Source organism: Mytilus galloprovincialis, chromosome 2 (assembly GCF_965363235.1).
Source record: "Mytilus galloprovincialis chromosome 2, xbMytGall1.hap1.1, whole genome shotgun sequence".
In the NCBI taxonomy this organism is placed as follows: domain Eukaryota; kingdom Metazoa; phylum Mollusca; class Bivalvia; order Mytilida; family Mytilidae; genus Mytilus; species Mytilus galloprovincialis.
In genome coordinates, this window is record NC_134839.1 from 111901873 (window position 1) to 111925181 (window position 23309).

The 23309-nt window shown below is 31.6% G+C and overlaps 1 protein-coding gene across 1 annotated transcript; it reads right to left on the reverse strand.

Moving 5' to 3' along the window:
• Positions 1-4668: 4668 nt before the first annotated feature.
• Positions 4669-20814, reverse strand: LOC143065392 (high mobility group protein 20A-like). Its single transcript, XM_076238937.1, has 11 exons — positions 20701-20814; positions 18718-18826; positions 17740-17798; positions 16661-16701; positions 14502-14708; positions 13570-13684; positions 12013-12050; positions 11405-11477; positions 10673-10888; positions 10100-10238; positions 4669-4858 (listed from the first exon to the last, which is right to left on the reverse strand). Exons 2-11 carry the CDS (start codon positions 18822-18824, stop codon positions 4846-4848), a joined length of 1008 nt encoding a protein of 335 aa, XP_076095052.1. The 5' UTR covers positions 18825-18826; positions 20701-20814; the 3' UTR covers positions 4669-4845.
• Between the last annotated feature and the right edge of the window lie 2495 nt (positions 20815-23309).

Consider the following 23309-nt stretch of genomic DNA (forward strand, 5'->3'; position numbering starts at 1 on the left):
CGACGACGACGCCGACGCCAACGTGATAGCAATATACGACGAAAATTTTTTCAAAATTTGCGGTCGTATAAAAATGTCAGAAATCATTAGGGAAATCTGGCCCTAACTTGACTGCAATCATCCTTATGACATCTTGATTAAGATTTGCTTTGATCATATCTGACTGTGGCTTAAAAATTATAAGAGGTTCTACAGAACCCTGACTGTGTTTTGCCCGCTATTGCTTCGGTTTGAGTGAAATTGTTTTTTTATGACTACCAAAGTCGATTTATCAGTAACATTAAGGTGGGGAAAAGTTTTTATTATTCTTCAAATGCTTTTTCATAAGCTTGATATATTCTGCTAAAAAAATAAGTTTCAGAAAAAAATGTTTTCAAAACTTTGCTCTGGAAGTTGTCTTTTTATCATGAAAAATCTTGTTCCGAAGATTCATAAAATTCAAAAAAGCTTTGAGAAAGAAATTAATGTTTAAAACTCTTTAACCACAGACTGAAACTAAATGTTGACACAACCATGAAAACCGAACATTGACCAATGAAGCACCAAAATTAGGTCAATGTCAGATGATACCGGCTAGACAGACATATACAGCTTATAATTACAATCATTGTGTACAACAAATATAGTTGACCTGTTGCCTATAGTTTGGGGATGGGGGGACACAAAAACTTACATAGGCGGATCCAGGGGGGGGCCCTGGGGGTCATGAAGCATGACTGGAGCGGCCCCTCCCCCTTAGGTCAACCAAAGGGCCCCCCTTATGAAAAGTTCTGGATCAGCCACTGACTTAACACTTGGCACTGAACCGTGAAAATAAGGTCAAATAAAACCTACAAGACTGACATGTACATCATAAACTATTTCCATACACTAAATCTATAGTTAACCTATTGCATATTGATTTAGAGAAAAAGCCAAAAACCAATAAAACCAATAGAGTATTCTATAGCAACGTCAACAATGGACAATTATGACGTCACATACATGATGCCGTTTTTTTGTACTTCAGGGGTTCTAATTTTGTATACTTTGTCCTGATGAAGCCGATCTAATTGGTGAAACATGTCGACAATAAAAGATGCAGTTTACTCAAGTGTTGTTGTCAATGTAAGGGTATTTGATTTTTTTATCTGACAACCCTGCATACCATCTGGTATCCATTTAAGGGAACTCTACCAGCACAAAACATAAGAGGCGTTGGTTCAGCAGCTCTTTATTTTTCTTTATTTATAAGGCATCTATATACAAAGCATGAAGTATCAAGGTCTTCCACCTTTTAAAATAAAAAGCCGGATAACTACCCCATTGTCAAGCTTTTTGCGACAAAGAGTCGTATGCTCGACTAAAATCAGCAAAACAAGATCTACATAAGAGTCAACATAATTAAAAGTGTCCATGGTTTCCATTTTCCACAAGAGTAAATTTCTATGATTTATGTTTAAATGATGATTTTTTGACCAAACCCCTAGTCGAGGTAGGCATTCGGTGTTACCCTTGGATATCTGTCCAATCAGCTAACTTTTGTTTTCCCACGCTTTCCTCATCCTAATTTTATGATACTGTCTTACTTTTCAGGTAGTACTTTAAATTGTTGATACCACTGAATTACAGTAATATGTGTGAATTCTTTTCCTTTTCTTCTTTCTTTTGGAAATGATGTTGTCTGTCTTACTTTCTATTTATGGGTCTTGATAGCCCCCACATCTAATACTACTTTACACCCATAAAGTGACAATAATAGCTCACTATTGCAAGTTAACCATCAGAAAACTTCAACTCTCCCATGTTCAGTACATGCCATTCTATTTGCAGATAGGATAAGCTTTTGATGCAGTGTAATTTGATCAATATGTCAATGTTAACCAGATTAATTACTAAAGCAATTCTAGAAAGTGTAAAGGTGCCTAAAATTTGTGAACTTGTTATGTTGGCTTCTTGTCTCATTGACATTTACCTTATATTCAAGTGACTGAATTGTTGTATATTGATATTTTAAATGATTTATTCCATTTTTAGCCAAGTAAATAAGGTGGACACTCACTTCAAACCTAGAGGATATAGACTATGCAGATGATCTAGCATTAGTATCCCATACTGAAAATCAAATGAAAGAAAAAACAGAGAGATTAGAACAGAATGCCAGAATGATTGGTCTTAAAATCAACTCTAAGAAAACACAAATAATGACAGTAAACATGCTTAATACACCAGACATCAAAGTAAATGGAGAACAACTGGAATTGGTACAGTCCTTCACTTACCTAGGTAGTGTTGTAACATCAGAAGGTGGAGCTGAACAGGACATCAAAACTAGAATCGGCAAGGCAAGATCAGCCTTTCACAGACTAAGAAACATCTGGAAAACACCATCAATCAGAAAAAAGACCAAACTGAAAATTTATAACAGCTGTGTAACATCAGTTTTACTTTACGGAGCTGAATGCTGGAGAATGACCGAAAAAGACATTAACAGGTTATCCAGCTTTCATAACACCTGCCTACGTAGAATCATGAAGATATACTGGCCAAACAAAATAACAAATGAAGATCTTCATAAGAAAACAAAAAGCCAAGATATTGAAACCACTCTGCTACAGAAAAGATGGAGATGGCTTGGTCATGTCCTAAGAAACCCACAAGGAGACATGACCAAAGTTGCATTAAGATGGACACCAGAGGGAAAAAGGAAAAGAGGACGACCAAAAACAACATGGCGTAGAACAATAGAAACAGAGATGAAAGAGAGAGGTTACACCTGGGGAACTATTGAGAAAAAAGCAGGAAACAGAGAGGAGTGGCGGCAACTTGTCCTTGCCCTATGTGCCAAAAGGCATAACAAGGACTAAGTAAGTAAGTAACTGAATTACAGTAATATGTGTGAATTCTTTTCCTTTTCTTCTTTCTTTTGGAAATGATGTTGTCTGTCTTACTTTCTATTTATGGGTCTTGATAGCCCCCCACATCTAATACTACTTTACACCCATAAAGTGACAATAATAGCTCACTATTGCAAGTTAACCATCAGAAAACTTCAACTCTCCCATGTTCAGTACATGCCATTCTCTTTGCAGATAGGATAAGCTTTTGATGCAGTGTAATTTGATCAATATGTCAATGTTAACCAGATTAATTACTAAAGCAATTCTAGAAAGTGTAAAGGTGCCTAAAATTTGTGAACTTGTTATGTTGGCTTCTTGTCTCATTGACATTTACCTTATATTCAAGTGACTGAATTGTTGTATATTGATATTTTAAATGATTTATTCCATTTTTAGCCAAGTACATGTATTAATATAACTTAAATAGCAATATTTTAAAATAAGCAATTGGGTCTCCACCAACTTTTATTAAAGTATTTTATTTTAATGTTCACCAAGTCATTGTCAAAAGCTTATAATAGCCATGTATGCTAAAAAGTAAACAGTTTATAGACTTACAAAAATGTCAATGATACGAAATGCTGGCACTGTTATTTTAAGACACCCATTGTCATGAATCTAACTAATCACTAAGAAGTTGTAAACCACAAATCTTTTGTAGGGTAACACAAAATAAATGACATACAAAAAGGGTGAAATACACTTACATATTCTACCAGAGATCAGAATAATTCACTAAAATTTCTTTGGAGAATTTCTAAATACAGTCGAACCTCGTTGTGTTGAAGTCGAAGGGACCGCACCAAAGTATTCGACTCATCCGAGGTTCGACTCATCCGAGGTCGAGTGTGTCGTCATAAATTTTGAATGCATGAAATACGGTATGATATTTGTGTAAACTAGACACAATTAACAGTGTGCCTTTTCCATTCAATCTCCATTTTTGGTCCATCGTAATAATTAAAAACACAAGTATAGATACAAATCATGCACAAATAAAATCAATAGTCTACACAAATATTTACAAAGGTTAGTCGCTATAAATTATGAAATCATGCACGGCACGAAATAAATTCTGAACGGTCTCTGATGAGGTCGTCTGCTTTACATTAGATTATCATGAATTTATTATAATTGTCCTAATCCTTGTATCTATTGTAATTAATGAGTTTTAAATCATTTAATCTCGGCTTGGGTCATTTAAATTCGTTTCGTTTATCTCAGGTGAAAAATGTTCAACACACTAACATTCCGCTTGAACGATCACCAAAGGTGTTAATTAGCGGCCACCATAAACATGTCATTTTAACTGTTATACAAACAAGTATGTTTACTCAGCTTTAATCTCTTTTGAAAATGATTAGTTGACATAAGAAATACATCCGACTTAAATTTTTATCATCAAGATCATTAGGTCTGCATCTTTTGAAAATTCTTACTTTCGAAGTTCGAGACATCGGGGTCAATTTATTTTAATTTTACTTCGACGGGACTATAAAATTTACTCGACTTAACCGAGTATTCGAATCAACCGAGTTCGACTCATCAGAGGTAATTATGCATTGATCAAAAGGGAATTTTACTGGGACCGCGAAATTACTTCGACTCATCCGAGTTTTCGACACAACCGAGTTCGACACAACGAGGTTCGACTGTATATAAATGTTCATTGTGGCAAACCAGGATTTTATGGACAAATAGATGATTACTACTCATTTCATCTGAGACCATTTTTTTCTTCTCATTCTACACAAGTTCAACAAACAAAAGCAGATACAAAATAAAAAAATCAGTTAAACATACATCTATCCTTCAAATACACTAATGTTCAAAGACTATACAACATAACATTTGGTATATGGTTATGGGTTTTCATTTGATAGTTTACTTGACAACTATATTAAAGCTTCTCTTGTGTCTTATTTTATTCACTTGGATGTTTCTGTGAAAGTGTATGGTGGTGTTGTCACAGCTTTTCTCTGAAAAAGAAACATTAGAAATAACAATATACTCTTAAAAAATTCTGAAAATAATAGTCATGTGCATTATCAAGTTTAATAACAAGAGGCTCTCAAGAGCCTGAATCGCTCACCTGAATTTTTTTGGTTTAATCTCTCATCAATGATTATTTTGGCTTTTCAATTTATTTAAATGTTCTTTGAATCGTCCTATTTTCTTCAAAAGCAAAAAAAAATCATTTTCTCCTATGTTCTATTTTAGCCATAGGAGCTATGTTTCTTGACATACAAGGAAATGAAATATAAAATTTATACTAGATACTCTGAAACTCTGAAACTCATTTAGCCTAAGTTTGGCTGAAATTGATACAGCAGTTTCATAAGAGAAGATTTTTTAAAGTAAGTCAACATGATGAACAAATTGTGAAAAAAGTCTTTAAAGGGCAATAACTCCTAAAGAGGTCAATTGACAATTTTGGTCAAATTGACTTATTTGTAGATCTTACTTTGCTGATCATATTTGCTGTTTACAGTTTATCTTTATCTATAATAATATTCAAGATAATGACCAAAAACTGCAAAATTTCCTTAAAATTACCAATTAAGTGGCAGCAACCCAGCAATTGGATGTTTGATTCATTTGAAAATTTCAGGGCTGATAGATATTGACCTAATGAACATTTTTACTCCATGTCAGATTTGCTCTTAATGCTTTCGTTTTTGAGATATAAGCCAAAAAACTGCATTTGACCCCTATGTTCTATTTTAAGTAACGGCGGCCATGTTTTTTGACGGATCAAAAATCAAAGCACACACTTTGTGCAGGATAATCTAAGGAACAACCATACTAAGTTTTAACCAAATCCATTCAGTAGTTTCAGAGGAGAAGATTTTTTAAAGTTAGCAAATATGATGAACAAATTGTGAAAAATTGTCATTAAAGGACAATAACCCCTTAAGGGGTCAATTGACAATTTTGGTCATATTAACTTATTTGTAGATCTTACTTTGCTGATCTTTTTTGCTGTTTACAGTTTATCTTTATCTATAATAATATTCAAGATAATGACCAAAAACTGCAAAATTTCCTTAAAATTACCAATTAAGTGGCAGCAACCCAACAATGGTTTGTTTGATTCATCTGAAAATTTCAGGGCTGATAGATCTTGACCTAATGAACATTTTTACTCCGTGTCAGATTTGCTCTAAATGCTTTCGTTTTTGAGATATAAGCCAAAAACTGCATTTGACCCCTATGTTCTATTTTAAGTAACGGCGGCCATGTTTTTTGACGGATCAAAAATCAAAGCACACACTTTGTGCAGGATAATCTAAGGAACAACCATACTAAGTTTTAACCAAATCCATTCAGTAGTTTCAGAGGAGAAGATTTTTTAAAGTTAGCAAATATGATGAACAAATTGTGAAAAATTGTCATTAAAGGACAATAACCCCTTAAGGGGTCAATTGACAATTTTGGTCATATTAACTTATTTGTAGATCTTACTTTGCTGATCTTTTTTGCTGTTTACAGTTTATCTTTATCTATAATAATATTCAAGATAATGACCAAAAACTGCAAAATTTCCTTAAAATTACCAATTAAGTGGCAGCAACCCAACAATGGTTTGTTTGATTCATCTGAAAATTTCAGGGCTGATAGATCTTGACCTAATGAACATTTTTACTCCGTGTCAGATTTGCTCTAAATGCTTTCGTTTTTGAGATATAAGCCAAAAACTGCATTTGACCCCTATGTTCTATTTTAAGTAACGGCGGCCATGTTTTTTGACGGATCAAAAAATCAAAGCACACACTTTGTGCAGGATAATCTAAGGAACAATCATGCTAAGTTTTAACCAAATCCATTCAGTAGTTTCAGAGGAGAAGATTTTTTAAAGTAAGCAAATATGATGAACAAATTGTGAAAAATTGTCATTAAAGGACAATAACCCCTTAAGGGGTCAATTGACAATTTTGGTCATATTAACTTATTTGTAGATTTTACTTTGCTGATCTTTTTTGCTGTTTACAGTTTATCTTTATCTATAATAATATTCAAGATAATGACCAAAAACTGCAAAATTTCCTTAAAATTACCAATTAAGTGGCAGCAACCCAACAATGGTTTGTTTGATTCATCTGAAAATTTCAGGGCTGATAGATCTTGACCTAATGAACATTTTTACTACATGTCAGATTTGCTCTAAATGCTTTCGTTTTTGAGATATAAGCCAAAAACTGCATTTGACCCCTATGTTCTATTTTAAGTAACGGCGGCCATGTTTTTTGACGGATCAAAAATCAAAGCACACACTTTGTGCAGGATAATCTAAGGAACAATCATGCTAAGTTTTAACCAAATCCATTCAGTAGTTTCAGAGGAGAAGATTTTTTAAAGTTAGCAAATATGATGAACAAATTGTGAAAAATTGTCATTAAAGGACAATAACCCCTTAAGGGGTCAATTGACAATTTTGGTCATATTACCTTATTTGTAGATTTTACTTTGCTGATCTTTTTTGCTGTTTACAGTTTATCTTTATCTATAATAATATTCAAGATAATGACCAAAAACTGCAAAATTTCCTTAAAATTACCAATTAAGTGGCAGCAACCCAACAATGGTTTGTTTGATTCATCTGAAAATTTCAGGGCTGATAGATCTTGACCTAATGAACATTTTTACTCCGTGTCAGATTTGCTCTAAATGCTTTCGTTTTTGAGATATAAGCCAAAAACTGCATTTGACCCCTATGTTCTATTTTAAGTAACGGCGGCCATGTTTTTTGACGGATCAAAAATCAAAGCACACACTTTGTGCAGGATAATCTAAGGAACAATCATGCTAAGTTTTAACCAAATCCATTCAGTAGTTTCAGAGGAGAAGATTTTTTAAAGTAAGCAAATATGATGAACAAATTGTGAAAAATTGTCATTAAAGGACAATAACCCCTTAAGGGGTCAATTGACAATTTTGGTCATATTAACTTATTTGTAGATCTTACTTTGCTGATCTTTTTTGCTGTTTACAGTTTATCTTTATCTATAATAATATTCAAGATAATGACCAAAAACTGCAAAATTTCCTTAAAATTACCAATTAAGTGGCAGCAACCCAACAATGGTTTGTTTGATTCATCTGAAAATTTCAGGGCTGATAGATCTTGACCTAATGAACATTTTTACTACATGTCAGATTTGCTCTAAATGCTTTCGTTTTTGAGATATAAGCCAAAAACTGCATTTGACCCCTATGTTCTATTTTAAGTAACGGCGGCCATGTTTTTTGACGGATCAAAAATCAAAGCACACACTTTGTGCAGGATAATCTAAGGAACAATCATGCTAAGTTTTAACCAAATCCATTCAGTAGTTTCAGAGGAGAAGATTTTTTAAAGTTAGCAAATATGATGAACAAATTGTGAAAAATTGTCATTAAAGGACAATAACCCCTTAAGGGGTCAATTGACAATTTTGGTCATATTAACTTATTTGTAGATTTTACTTTGCTGATCTTTTTTGCTGTTTACAGTTTATCTTTATCTATAATAATATTCAAGATAATGACCAAAAACTGCAAAATTTCCTTAAAATTACCAATTAAGTGGCAGCAACCCAACAATGGTTTGTTTGATTCATCTGAAAATTTCAGGGCTGATAGATCTTGACCTAATGAACATTTTTACCCCTGTCAGATTTGCTCTAAATGCTTTCATTTTTGAGATATAAGCCAAAAACTGCATTTGACCCCTATGTTCTATTTTAAGTAACGGCGGCCATGTTTTTTGCCAGATCAAAAATCGAAGCGCATATTTTGTGCAGGATATACTAAGGAACAATCATGTTAAGTTTCATTCAAATCCATTCAGTAGTTTCAGAGGAGAAGATGTTTGAAAAATTGTTAACGACGACGACGACGACGACGACGACGGACGCCAAGTGATGAGAAAAGCTCACATGGCCTTTTAGGCCAGGTGAGCTAATAATACTAAAAATGCATGAAATATTTGCCACTGGACAGTTAACAAGCAATAACCAAGCCTTACATTTTGTTGTCAATGAGAATATTACCTTATTTCTGTATGATATACTAAAAAAAAAGCTTTTCATAAAAAAAGTGTAGAGATATTCAATATCTAATTCATTCATTGATAATTTTTTATGCTATGATAAGGATACATTAATTATGAAGGTCATTTTAAACAAAACTGGCATGAATAAAAATAAAAAAAGAACATTGAGAAAAGTTAATATTCTGACAATGATATATATTAAAAATGTTTTTTTCTGCCTGGTAGTCCAAAAAGCATGGAGATATAGGATATACATTGTATTGGAGTTGTGTAAATCATGACATGAAAATAATGTGTTGTAAGTGTTTCTCATTTCTACATCTTATACTGAGGAAAACAGAAACAGAAACTTCAATGGTTGACTGGAGTGTTACAAATCTATCATAAGTCCAATAAGAAAATAGCTTAAAACATCATTATATGACTAAATTTTCCATTTTCTTATTGGCTAAAAGCATAGGAAATGCTTTTTAATAAAACGTTATATTCACTAAGGAAAATATCACAAGAGGTTAATATAAGATTTGTACCCAAATATAGATTTTTGTCAATGACCTAGGTTTATGACTTCAATTAATTTCTGTTTTTTTGGAGGTTTTTTTTTGTTGTTTTCTGTGTATTTTTCTTTAGTTCTTGTTTTTGATGATATTGTTTTTAGTAAACTTTTTTTGACAATTTCGACTTGTGAACATTAGCAACTGCAAAAGCACATGATATATTACTTATAGAACAGGCAGCAGTTCTAACAGTATCACAAACAAGTTCTAGAAAATAGAAGGATAACAATTCATTCATAAAACAATTGTTGACTTTTGATTTCAGTTGATACAATGATTTATCAATGCCAGAGTTATAATATTCACTATCAGACGTTGGCCTCGGTGAATATCACATCTCTGGGTTAATAAATCATTGCATCAACCTCATCAAAAGTCAATAATTGTATATTGGCTTGTGTTTTTTTCTTTGCATTGTTTTTTTTCCCCTGCAAAAAATCTTTTTTTATTAAATAAGATTGAATGTATACTTTGTTTTGTAAAGTTGTGATTCAACTGTAGTAATGCATCTTTCAAGTGCAAACTGTTGAGGGATAGATGACAAATATCTAACTATGAAGGATGATGATGGATGGTCATTTAACATTCTCTAAGAAAGTATACCAGTCACTTAATAAACCTAAGCTTACCCATCTAAATTAAGACGATTAACAATATCTCTTATAGTTATTATAAGACTTTGATGTTCTTGTGGACTTTCTACTATTATGTTATGTAGTTTGGCCATGTAGGAATCAACAGTTTCTACTGATGGAAGCTCATTTGAACCTGAAAATAGAAATGATAAATTATTTAGAAGTTCATTTTTTTAGTGGTTACTTTTTTTTTAATGGATTGTTTTTACTTAGAGATTTAATTTCATGTCTTACATAAAGATTACAAGATTTTGTATGATTGCTAATTTTTTATGAATAATATTAATTAATCTCGCCAAATGCATTTTTTTCCAAAAATGTCATTATACAAAGTTTAATGTTAGCCACGTTATTACCTCCCTTGTAACTGTATTTTATGCCATAAACAGCAATAAGAATCTTATGAATACTTATATGACATGATTTTTTATAACAACTCAATTTTGAACAGTATAAAAAATATGTAAAAATAATATTCTTTTGTAAAAAGAAGTTTTAAACATACTTTTCACATTTATCACATACATGTATAAAATGATTGTCATAACATAAGAATGACATAAATACCTGGTATTGGAATGGCAGCAAAATGTGTAGATAACGTTGACCGTAATGAATCAAGATGTTGTGTTAATGCACAATTAGAACTTCTTTGTTGTACAGCATCTATTTCTAACTTATCAATGGCTTGCTTCATATTTTCTATATGTTTACTGAGGATGGCATTTTGTTCCTCTAATTCTGTAGCTTGTTTTCTAAACTGTCGTAGTTCTCCTTCTCTTGCTAAAATTTTAACAAAATTCTATTGTTACTAAACAAATCCTTTTTACAAATACAGCTAAATATGTAAATGTTTTATATATTTGAAAATAACTGCACTTATAAACAAGTTTTATTAATTTGTAATGGTTGCATTGATCTGTTTCATTTCAAGAAATACTGAATTTGTTACAAGTTGAATGAAGGTTTGAATTGATCTCGGCAACATGTGCTGTAGTAGGATTTGCCTAATGGCCCTGGCTTTACTGGCTTGTGTAGTGTTGGCTTCGACCTTAGATGCAGTGACCTCAAAATCATTAAGGATCCTATTCTCATTATACTACCATACATGTATATGAAAAAAAGCTTGCAATCAGATATTAAGTATTTCATGTAGCAAAACGGAAACCAAAATGACATGTGAAACAAGGGATTGACTGAATAATGGATGGACTGGAAAAAGACTATATCATCCTGCTACTTTGTTATGTTGTATAAATGATTTATCTTCAGCTTCACAGAAATTGTTTGTTTACCTACATTTATTATAATCAAGAAAGTCCTCTGTAAATATTGGGATATCAAATGTTCCTGGCTCTGTTTCATCTTTAATCTATAAATATAAAAACATTCATAGTATATGAAAATCTGCTATATTTTTTTATTATGTTTCAATGGGCCAATTAACCGTTTTTGCTGCAAAACTTATTTTTTAGTTAAAACTTTGAACAGCAACACACCAATCAAATCTTGGAAAAGTGTATTCAGATTAAAACTCTGGTGGGTCATTACCTGCCAGTGCCAATCATATTTACAATGCAAACATCCTGATAAACTTGGTGTCAAGTATTTGATAAATATATCTTTCTTTTCAAACAGCCAGTGTATTACATTGGTATAGAGAAAATAAGTATAATTGTACAACAGCTCTACTGCCAGTGGTATATCTTGTTATTACATTAGATAAAAGTTCTTTTATCATATGGTGTTAATTTCAGATACATAAACAATCTTTCATGTGATGACACACTCTGTTAACTACAAATCAATGAAAGTTCTTGGTACTAAAATGAATTTTTAAATTATTTGAAAAAATGTGACATTATTACGAAATTTTTCTGAGAATTTCTATTTTCAATAATAATTACCTCGACTGTATTGTTGTAACTATCATCACTGACATCCTCTGTAATATAAGGAAATATGTTTGTACACTATAATATGTTGGTCACAATATTTTTTCACAAAGTAAAAAGAACGTTAGTTATTTGAATTGCTTAGATTATCTTTCTTGTCAATATTCTTATGCAATTCTGATTTAAAACTAAGTATTTACAACAAATATTAAACTCTTCTAAAGCATTTCAGTACAATGTTCTCCATTTTGCTTTTGGTACCGTCAGAAAATCTTTGTAAAGTCAATTATTTTTCAGATTCAGACAGCTACTGGTGTTTTCTTAAGGATTTAAATTTTTATTAAATTTTGATGAAAATGATTTTTTTTATGATGATGGCACGATTTAACTTTTTAAGTAGTATAAAAATGTTTTCTTAAGGATTTAAATTTTTATTAAATTTTGATGAAAATGATTTTTTTTATGATGATGGCACGATTTAACTTTTTAAGTAGTATAAAAATACCGGTAATTACCGGGAAATACTGGCAAATACTGGGAAATACCGGCAAATACTGGTCGATTGAAATTTTGAGTGGTCATTACTATAAAAACCAATCTTTACCTGGTCAATTATAATTACTATTAATAATTAAATACAGAAAGTGTTCAAATCATTTTCAATGCTTTCAATTCTATTTCTATTGTAAGTTCAAACAAACAGGGATCTATATTGATTAATGTGTAGTAAAAGATAAAAACTTTTTGTCCCTGCTTCAAAATTTCTATTTCCAGCATGAAGAAGGTTTTTATCACACAGTTAAATAGACAGGAAATAATTTATTGTTTAAGGGAGTCTTCATATACCTTTTATTACTTTCAACACATGTACTGACAACTTTTATTGGGGGCTGTTGTTTTAGTAATTAAAATTTCACACCTAGCAATGCCAGGTGATAGGTAAAAAGACACATGTAACTCTTTTACCTGTGGTTTTATTTACCTTTAATTTTAATTACCTGTAAAATCATACATTTTGAATAAAAAATATATTGATTTATAAATGTTGAAATAATATGTACATTTTTATATATATCTTAAGTATACAATATCATAATTTGAATAACTAAATTTTAAATCAGTAGGAATAAGTGTTATAAATGAATAAAACATATCAAATTGATTAATTTTATAAGCTGACACATGCATAAAAATTAAAGTTTAAGTATATTTAACTTTTTATCAAGTTTTTACTTCAATTAATAGTAAAAACAACCATGAAAATGTCAATTGACCAATATTTGCCAGTATTGACCACTTGGAGAGTATTGTCCGGGGCGGTAAATACCGGTAAATACCACTGGTAAATACCGGGGGTGGTATTTACCGCCCAACCTTGTTAAGAACTAGGCTAAATTCATTACTCTTCTTTTTTTCAACTTCTTGTTTGGCAAAGAAAATTAGCAGTAGATATACTTCAGATGGTATGTAATGATTTTCAGGAGTGACAGAAATTTTAAAGAATTTACATGACTAAACCATAGTTGCTTACATCAGATAGTTGAAAACATTGCATTACTGTAACAGTACCTTTCATTCTTTTTTCTCTAAGTATTTTGAATTGTTTAAATGCTTCTGTTTTCTGATATGCCTCCATTTCTTTCCAGTATCTTTCTTTGTCCTTCTCTGCTTCATCAAGATATCTCTGAAAAAAATGGAGGAATTTAGTTTTTTTGTTTTTATTTTCATATAAAGGACAAAATACTATTTACAAACATAATTTTTCCCCTTTGAAAAACTAATACACATTTACAGCTTAAGATTTTGAAAGGTCATATAAAAACAATTGTTTTACAAAAACGTTCAATTCAGCTTGGAAATTTTACTCTTCGTGAAGAGAAACGAACAATATTTTTGACTTGATATATAAGGTAATCATTATGCCACATTCTTAAGTTATTACTATCTATCAACACTCTCAGGCATGTTTCACTTGTTATTAATTGGTGTGGAATGGAAGATAACTCTATATTTTCTGATTTACTCCCAAAAGTCACAAGACTGGCATATAAAAAAGTAAAATCACAAAAATACTGAACTTAGAGGAAAATCAATTCGGAAAGATAATCACATGTCAAAATCAAATAACAAAACACATCAAAAACAAATGGACAAGAACTGTCATATTCCTGACTTGGTACAGGCATTTTCAAATATAGAAAATGGTCGATTAAACCTGGTTTTATAGTGCTAACCCTCTTACTTTGATGACAGTCTCATCAAATTCCGTTATAACTGTGTTTCATGTTAAAAGTTTCAATTTTGAAGTTTATCATTCTAGCTTCTTTGGATTTTATTAAACTTAGATATCAATAAATACCAATGAATTTAGCTTAGATATAAATATACCAATTATTTGTTTCCATGGTTGTTGTATTCAATTTAGATAAAGTTACATTCTGTGTCAGTATTAATTGTTTTTCATACTGTTGTATTTGAACTTTAATAGACATTTAAATTACTTGTTTTTCATGCTGTTGAAGTTTGCTCCATTCACTCCCTAGCAGTCGTGTTAGTTCTGAGAAAGACAGGTTTGGGTTTTCTTTTCTCATCACTTCTCTTTTCTCGTTCAGGAAGCGTATGTATCCAGATAGTGCTGGTTTTGGGGCATTACGATCTTTCAGTTTCTTTCTTTTTTTCCCTTTTGGCCATCCTCCTTTCTTTGTTTTCTGAAAAAGGGAAATCTGGCAAATAACAACAATCATACCATTAAGTCATATAGTAAGAAGCCTGTAATTCAGTGGTTGTTGATGTGTTACATATTTGTTTTTGTTCATTTTTTGTACATAAATTCGACCGTTAGTTTTCTCATTGGAATTATTTTACATTTGTCATTTTAGGGCCTTTTACAGCTGACTATGCAATATAGATTTTGCTCATTGTTAAAGGCCGAGAGTGACCTATAGTTGTTAATTTCTTAGTCATTTGGTCTCTTGTGGAGAGTTAATAATAATAATAATAATAATAATTCTTTATTTAAAGAGGGTTACACAGTTAGCTGTAAAGCTAATCTTCCCCGAGGCCCTCATAAAATACAATGAAATATAACAAACAATTGCAAAATATCAAACAGACACACATACATGAATAATGAAATAAAAAATTGTTATGAAATATACAATTTTCAAAACAGGTAAAAGTTACAAATTCATATATGACATGTATAGTATTGGCATCAACAATATCATAAGTTTGAGTAAGTGTGTGAAAATTATTATGCATATAAAAAACGCACAGCTTCTTAATGTTCCATCAAGTAATTTTTTAAATCTTTTTTGAATGAGCTTGTACTTGAGGTTGATTTTTTCAGGGATATTGGTAAGTTATTCCATAAAATAGATCCTGAATATATAAAAGATTTCTTATAAAGCTCTGTTTTGGCTTTTGGAACTTGTAAATTTTTGCAAGAGGCATTTCTCAAACAATATTGGTTTATTTCTGGCATTTCTTTAAACTTTTCAGTGAGATATACAGGGGCTTCATTCTTAAGGCATTTATGCATCAAAACTGATTTGTGGTATGAGATTCTGTTCTCTACTGTCATCCATCCAAGCTGTTTAAACAGTGGCGCTGATGATGAAAGTGGATCAGCATCTAAAATAAGTCTTGCAGCCCTTTTTTGCAATTTTATTATTCTGACTAGCTCATTTTTAGCACAACCACTCCAAATAATACAACAATAATCTATCAGTGGGAGAATATAACCATTATAAAATAATTTTCTTAGATCAATATTTAGAAATTTCTTGATTTTAGAGAGTAAAAAAATTCTTGATGAAATTGATGAACATAAGTAATTAATATGGCCTGTCCAGGACAGATTAGAGTCAATTCTAACACCTAAAAGTTTTTCAATTGATGATTTTTGAAGAATATTATTCTCAATAGTTAGAACTGGATCTGCTTGATTTAAACGCAGCCTTTGTCTTGTACCTATAACCATACATTTCGTCTTATCTGAATTTATGAACAGGCTATTTTCATGACACCATTTTCCAACACATTGGAGATCATCTTGTACTTTTAATTGCATGTCACCAATAGTCTTTCCTTATGTATGCATAGTTGTGTCATCAGCATACAAGTCTGTATGGCAGTTTTTGATGTGTAATGGAAGGTCAGTTGTCTCATTGGCAATCCTACCACATCTTCTTTTTTAAATATACCCATGTCCAACGGACAAATGATAAAATTTTACAGTTATATATATATTAATTGCTTTATACTAGACTGACATGCTGAATCATATTTTATTTGTCCTTATTCATAAAGTAACGTGAAGAAATGTCAAATTACTAAGACAAATAACTCTTGTCTCTTAATTAAACATTCCTTTTTTTACGATTACTACAGTAAAAATGATAAACATCAAATATCAATTTGAACTTCTTTGGTATGTAATTACTAGGCTTGATACTAAACCCTCTCACACTACATTTAATGTTGTGTTTTCTTAATCATCATTTACAAGTAAAAGTCCTTTTAAATATACCATTATTACAGTAGTCATTTGTAAAATATGGTTGGCGCTATTCACATTCTATCATTTGATGAGTATAAAAATCCTATCAACAATATAAGTTTACAGAGAAACATGAGAAACATAGAATATAAGTCTTACCTCTGACTGTGTTTCATTTTCTGATGCTGGTATGTTGGCCACTGAAAAGACATTTATTATATAGCTATAAGGAATTAAGTACAACTTATAAAGATTTATTGATTGATTAAAATGTTTAGCTGACTTTATAGAGTTATCTCCCTGTAGTGTTAGGTACTACCTTAGTTCAACTTATAAACATTTTTTGATTGATTGTTGTTCGTTTAATGTTTAAGTTCAAAAAGTTCATGCATACGACAGATGAAAACACATTTAGGATACATTTTATTGGTAGGTTAAGCTAAGTGGGTCCACAACCATTATATTGTTTGTGGTGCTCATTCATAATCTTTTGGAAAGTTTGACAAATACTATGGCTCAAAGAAGATGTCTGCAATTTGTCTGCAGTTATTGGTGCTGAGAAAGTAAAGGGTCATTATTTGCAAAGAGGCATTTTATGGTTAATTGTTTATGATGATTTCAAATATCAATAGGATTCAAGACACTTCTCTGTGGTAAAAAGGGTGTATTTATAGTTGCTTTTGCCTTGACCTTGTAAAATGGAACCTTGACATTTGAGAATAAGTAAAGATATTTCCCCCCAGAGACCATTATGTATAAAAAAAAAAAAACTGATGTATGATAAGGATATTATCTCCAAACAAATTTTTTTCCTTTATTTTCAGTACAGTTGTAACGTCTGTCACCTTGGCCGTTAATGCATTGACGTAGTAACTTTAAAATTCATAAAGACTACATTTCCTAAAAATATCAATTAAATGTTTGGTAAATATTTAGTACTCAATTCAAATTTAATTTTCCCTAAAAAAATACATTTGCTGCAATTTTTTTATCTTTTTACCAAGAGCTGTTGATTTTCAAAATTAAACATAATAAAATTACTATTTACAACTCAAAAGACATTGTTTAGACACTTCAATGACTTTAAAGTTTGGAATGTGAAAAGAGGAACGATCATGATGATAGAACCAAAACCAAGTTGAGTCCAAGTAAGCATCATCATACTCTATATAGTAACATATTACTATATATTAAATTTTATGTTCCTTTATATATAATATTAGTTCATAAACATTTACCTTGTTGTAAATCTCCAAGCTGTGGATTTGGAAGAAAACTGCCATCTTGTGAAGCAAAACTAAAAGAAAAATCCTTCAAACTTTAGCAAAATCTTATTAATAATACATAGCTATATGCATATATCAAAAGACATAATAATTTGACATATATATATATATATCACTCGTCTTTACATCTAACACTACATGTATATTCTCATTTCTATTACATTACAAGTGTACAAAAAATCAAAGAATTTCATTTAAAATTAATTACTCAACATAATCAATAAAACATGACATTAGTGCTTAATTATAGTCACCATTACTTACAAGGATGTATCTGATGTTTTGCATATTTAGAACAATAACATCATTTATACAGGTCATGAAAACTCATTTGTACAAACAAGAACAAAATGTAAAGCCATTGTTTTGTGTTCTACCATGTTATCACAAACACGTTATTCTAACTGCTAGCAACTGCTGACAAATTTGCTCTTACTCTGAAAGCTATGCAGACAAGGGAAAACCATAATAGTGCACATAAATTAAAATTATGTCATTAGTTTTCTTATTTGAATTATTTTACATTTGTCATTTCAAGGTCTTTTATAGCTGACTATGTGGTATGGACTTTGCTCAGTGTTGAAGGCTGTACAGTGAGCTAAAGTTGTTAATTTTTGTGTCATTTTGGTCTCTTGTGAAGAGTTGTCTCATACCCCATCTTCTTTTTCAAATGCACCTTCTAATTATAATATTTCTGTAGTAAACAAATGTAGCAATAAGTTGTATATTTCATGTTGATATTTTAATGTGATTTTGACTAAAAAACTGTCTGGTATGTCATTCATTTCATTGGGTGAAGGTAAAGAAGAAATCAAAGTAGTATATTTAGTGGTACCAGTTTCAAGTGTACAGTTTGACAATTAATTCTATTTTGATATCCTTTCACAAAAATACAAAAAAGTAAAATCTAAATACATATTTATAACTTACGATGCATCAACAGTTAAATCTGTACTTTCTTTAGACACATCATCATCAAAGCCTTCAAACCCAAGCTTCAAACCAGACAGATTACCTGGCCCTGATCCGTAATCCATACCTGTAAATATATACATGTACTGAGGTCATGCATTTCTTACATTTTACTTTTCTTCATTTCAATTTTCCATATGAATAGATGATGTTAGATTAACAACCATATACCATATAAGGAATCTAAATGTTATCTATATCAAGACAGGGATTAAAAGTTGATACCATAAATTACTCAAAATTTGTATTTTTTTTTAAATTTTGCTGCAGTATCTGCAGTATCTGCTGAATTTTTCTGAAAATTGTGATATAGTTATCTTAATAACTACATGTACAATGTAAATGGTACATGTAATGTCGCTTTAAAAGCAAATTTATTGTTATATATTTTGTGTATGAGAAATTACAATGTAAATAAAAATAAGTTTTCATGCAAGGAACTATCTGACCATTTTTTTATCTGTTTTTTTTTTTTAGCTGGTAATACATTCATGACATTTCCATCATAGAATTGTCAGCTTTCCTCAGACCAGCAATGAAAAATTCAGCAGTTTTAATATTTATAAAGGGCATAGCTCAAAAAAACTTATTGTGACGCCACTAAAATCAAACTTGATCTGTATAATGTGGTAATAAGCATGGTGTACAAGTTTTATAACATTTGGTTGATGCAAACTAAAGTTTAAAAGAATGGAATCCACTTTTGGAACCTACATACATGTAACGTTGGTAGCCTATATATTGACTAAGAGACAAGCCATGTGTACTGATTAACATACTTTAATATAATGCTCGAGCTAAGTTATCAACACAAATACATAAAGCAATACGACATGTCCTTATCTGCTATGTCCATCAACACAACACATGCGTGAATTCTGCATAACTCTGAGAACTGTATAAATATTTAGGAATGAATGAAAGTTACAATATTACAATTCGCCTTTCGCCTTTACAGAATCTTAATGTCTATGTCAGGTAATCTCATTGTTCGTACACCAAAATGAAAATAACGTAATGCCATTGGCTCAATTTCCATTGTTTAGAATGTTTAAAACCAATCACTAGTTTCAGTGTAGGCTTGAAAATATTACCCAGAATGCATTAGATTCTAAAACGGTGAATACAGACAAGGGTAAAACTTAACCGAGTAAGGCCAAGGGATTTTCTCGCTGTGTTGATATGTTGATATTTTAATGTGATGTTGACTAGAACACAGTCTGGTATGTCATTCATTTCATTGGGTGAAGGTAAAGGTAAAGAAGAAATCAAAGTACATGTAGTATGTTTAGTGGTACCAGAATGCTTTCAAAAAGCTTTCAAAATGAAAATAATGTAATGCCATTGGCTCAATTTCCATTGTTTAAAATGGTTCAAACCAATCACTAGTTTCGGTGTACGCTTGAAAATATTATCCAGAATGCATTAGATTCTAAAACGGCAAAATATACAGACAAGGGTAAAACTTAACCGAGTAAGGCCAAGGATTTTATCGCTGCATTGAAGACCCATTGCCATTGGTGGCCTTTGACTGTTGTCTGCTCTTTGGTCAGGTTTTTGTCTCTTTGACACATTCCCCATTTCCATTCTCCATTTTATTTGAGGAAGGTAAACTTTCTTGTAGTACTACTTCTAGTAAGACCATTTATCTCTTCATGGCCAAGCTGGGGAACTGGGTCATTGTGGTAGTCAAAATAATTATGACGTCTTGCAAGGCTATTTTATTATTTTTCGTAGGAAGGCGTCCCAGAAAAATAAATAAAATAGCCTTGCCAGACGTCATAATTATTAGGACTAGGGAACTGGGTAGTCAAATGCACAGTGCTGAAAGTGACAGTGCAGTGTGTAAAGAACAAAAGGAGGGTAACACGCTGCATACATTACATGCACGTTCAGAGCAACGCAAATATGCATGTCATATCAAATTCTAACAGTACATACCTTTTTATAATAAAGAAAATTATGTTCAAAATAAAGTACGGGAACATATAAACAATGGCCAAAATGCTTTCTGAATAAAATTTTATGGTAAACCCCGAGACACCCCGTAAAAGGTATAACCAATATACATTGAATTTATAAAATGCAACGCACAAGAATGGCCTAGAAAAAAATGTTATCTCCCTTTTCCTTAAATACTTGCCATTATATGATTTTTAAAAAACATTTTTTCTTGTAAGAGATGCTAAAGTGAATTTCAGTGGTGCAGGATGACGTCTCCTAAATAAGAGGCATTGACAATGGTAACCCTGTTGTGATGTGGAAAACGAACAATGTGTAAATAAACTGTATATTAAACTAAACTCAATGGTATTGGACCTTTACCGCACTACATGTATATATAAAGCACGCAGGTGGAGGATATTACTGCACATGTTAGACATACTGGTGCCTATGAAGTCACTGGTGTGGTTCTCCTATATAGGAGGTTAAAGATACAGAGGTAAGGTAAGGTAAGGTAACCCTGTTGATAGAATTTGTATTAACCGGGCACTGGCTGCTGGGACTATTATACTAATAGTTCCAGCTGGCTGCAAGGTATATAAAAAAAATCAAATACAAAAATTTCCACCAACTTTTGTTGAATATAAAGTATTGAAATAATAATTTGCCTTTATCACCCAGTATTGGTTCAATTTGGTCAACGTAAGCTAAGGAACATCAATGATGAGTTATTCACTTGCAAGTGAAAAATTCAAGCTCATTGTATCTGTATTCATGTGACCTTCAATTAACACTTTCAGTGGCGGATCCAGAAATTTTCATAAGTGGGGCCCACTGACTGACCTAAGAGGGGCCCGCTCCAGTCACGCTTCAGTGATTCCCTATATAAGCAACCAAATTTTTTCCCAAAAAGGGGGGGCCCAGGCCCCCTGGCCCCCCCCTAAATCCGCCTCTGTCTTTAGCAAGAGATGGATTACTCATGAATTATGTGTGTTAGTTATTAAAAGGAAAAGAATGTCAACATTGAAAGTGAAACTAAGGTAAACTATTTGATTGACTGATTCCATCCCCCAAAACTCATTTTTACACAGGTAAAAACGATGATCAACATATTCTCTAAACTTCAATATGAAATTTAACAGACATAGAAAAATCCTATTATAACGACTTCATTTTCTTTTTATATCTAAATATATGTTTATATCTCTTCTATGACAATTGGCAGTCTTTGGAGGTCTTCGATAGTTAATAGACGAACTTCGAGTTCATCCGTCACCAGAAAAAACTCGCCAATTATACGCCCCTTTATGACGTCATTTACCAGATATATGGGAATCGCCTGTATCCCTGCACTATCAATGCTCATCAAGCATCTTAGTGATTGTGATTGTGCAGGATAAACTAGAAAAAATGGTTGTTCTGTAGGTACTTAATGACAATTCCCTAATGACAGCAGTGATGATTGTCAATTTTGAGAATTCAATTTGCCGAATAATTCGTACAATATAAAATTATAGTTTTCCAACCACTCGTTCAACATTGGAACGGAAGTGAGGACGCCCCTAAATACACAAATGACATCCACTAAAACCAGAGTTTTTGACGGAAATGTATCGAACTCGAAAGTTGTCTATTAGATGGCCTCTAGACTAAAATACAAACAAAACTATGGTACATATTATTGAGCCCATGCCTTGTAAATTGTTTATTTTAGACTTTTTACAAATTGGATATATGTTTCAAGAATGTTATAAAGAATATGAGAATTTGAGTCAAATTGGTGAACTTGAAATTGACAGCAAATGCCACTTAAATGAGTTGATCCAATATTCTTAAGTAAAATTATCGCATTTCACCATAATATACTGTTATGTATTAGTCCGGTATTAGTCCAATAAATTCTAATGAATAAAGGTTTTAAACATCTCCTAAAAATTGAAATATTTGCTAACAGAAAATTCTAATGTTTGCAACCGGGTGTTGATTTTGAATTTTGAAAAAGGGAGAGCAGGCTTACAAGCCAACGCATGGAGTGATAATTTAAAAAGGTGTATGTATTTATAATATAATCATGAAGCTCCATAAGGGGACCAAGTCCCTGCCCCCTTAAATCCCCCCAAGCTACCTTTGTACTTTCCTAACTTTTAATTTCTTTGCATCTGCTTTATATGTCTGTCTCTATGTTTGACTAGCTAGTTTTATCAACAATAGACTGGTGTCTTTACGCTATGCCATGCTCTTAATCATTAGTGGTAAAATAATTTCAAAAAATTAAAAGACATTATCAAATATCTATCATCCACTACAAATTAAAACAAAACAACATTAAGATAAGACAAAAAACAACTAGGTAAAGGGCAGATAATGAAGACAGGCTCAAAGGACAGCAACATCATAAACAAGAACACAGGGTCTTTTTCAAATGCCAAGAACAAAATTTATAAATAATATTACTTTTGAAAGACTACATAATATTTTTATTTTGCTTCAAACTACAAATTGGCAAGTTGTTTATCAGCAACACCAGACAAAACTAATGATCAACAACAGCCTCTTTACAGTCTTTGTCATAAGAAAATATGTTTTAAGCTTAAAAAAACAAGAGT

Bases quoted from the DNA above. Each gene is read 5' to 3' on its own strand.
- LOC143065392 (XM_076238937.1), bottom strand. From the start codon at position 18,824: ATGGATTACGGATCAGGGCCAGGTAATCTGTCTGGTTTGAAGCTTGGG. The intron at 17,799-18,717 runs GTAAGTTATAAA...TTTTTCTTTTAG, and splicing joins GATTTAACTGTTGATGCATC to TTTTGCTTCACAAGATGGCA. The intron at 11,478-12,012 runs GTAATTATTATT...TTATATTTATAG, and splicing joins GTTACAACAATACAGTCGAG to ATTAAAGATGAAACAGAGCC.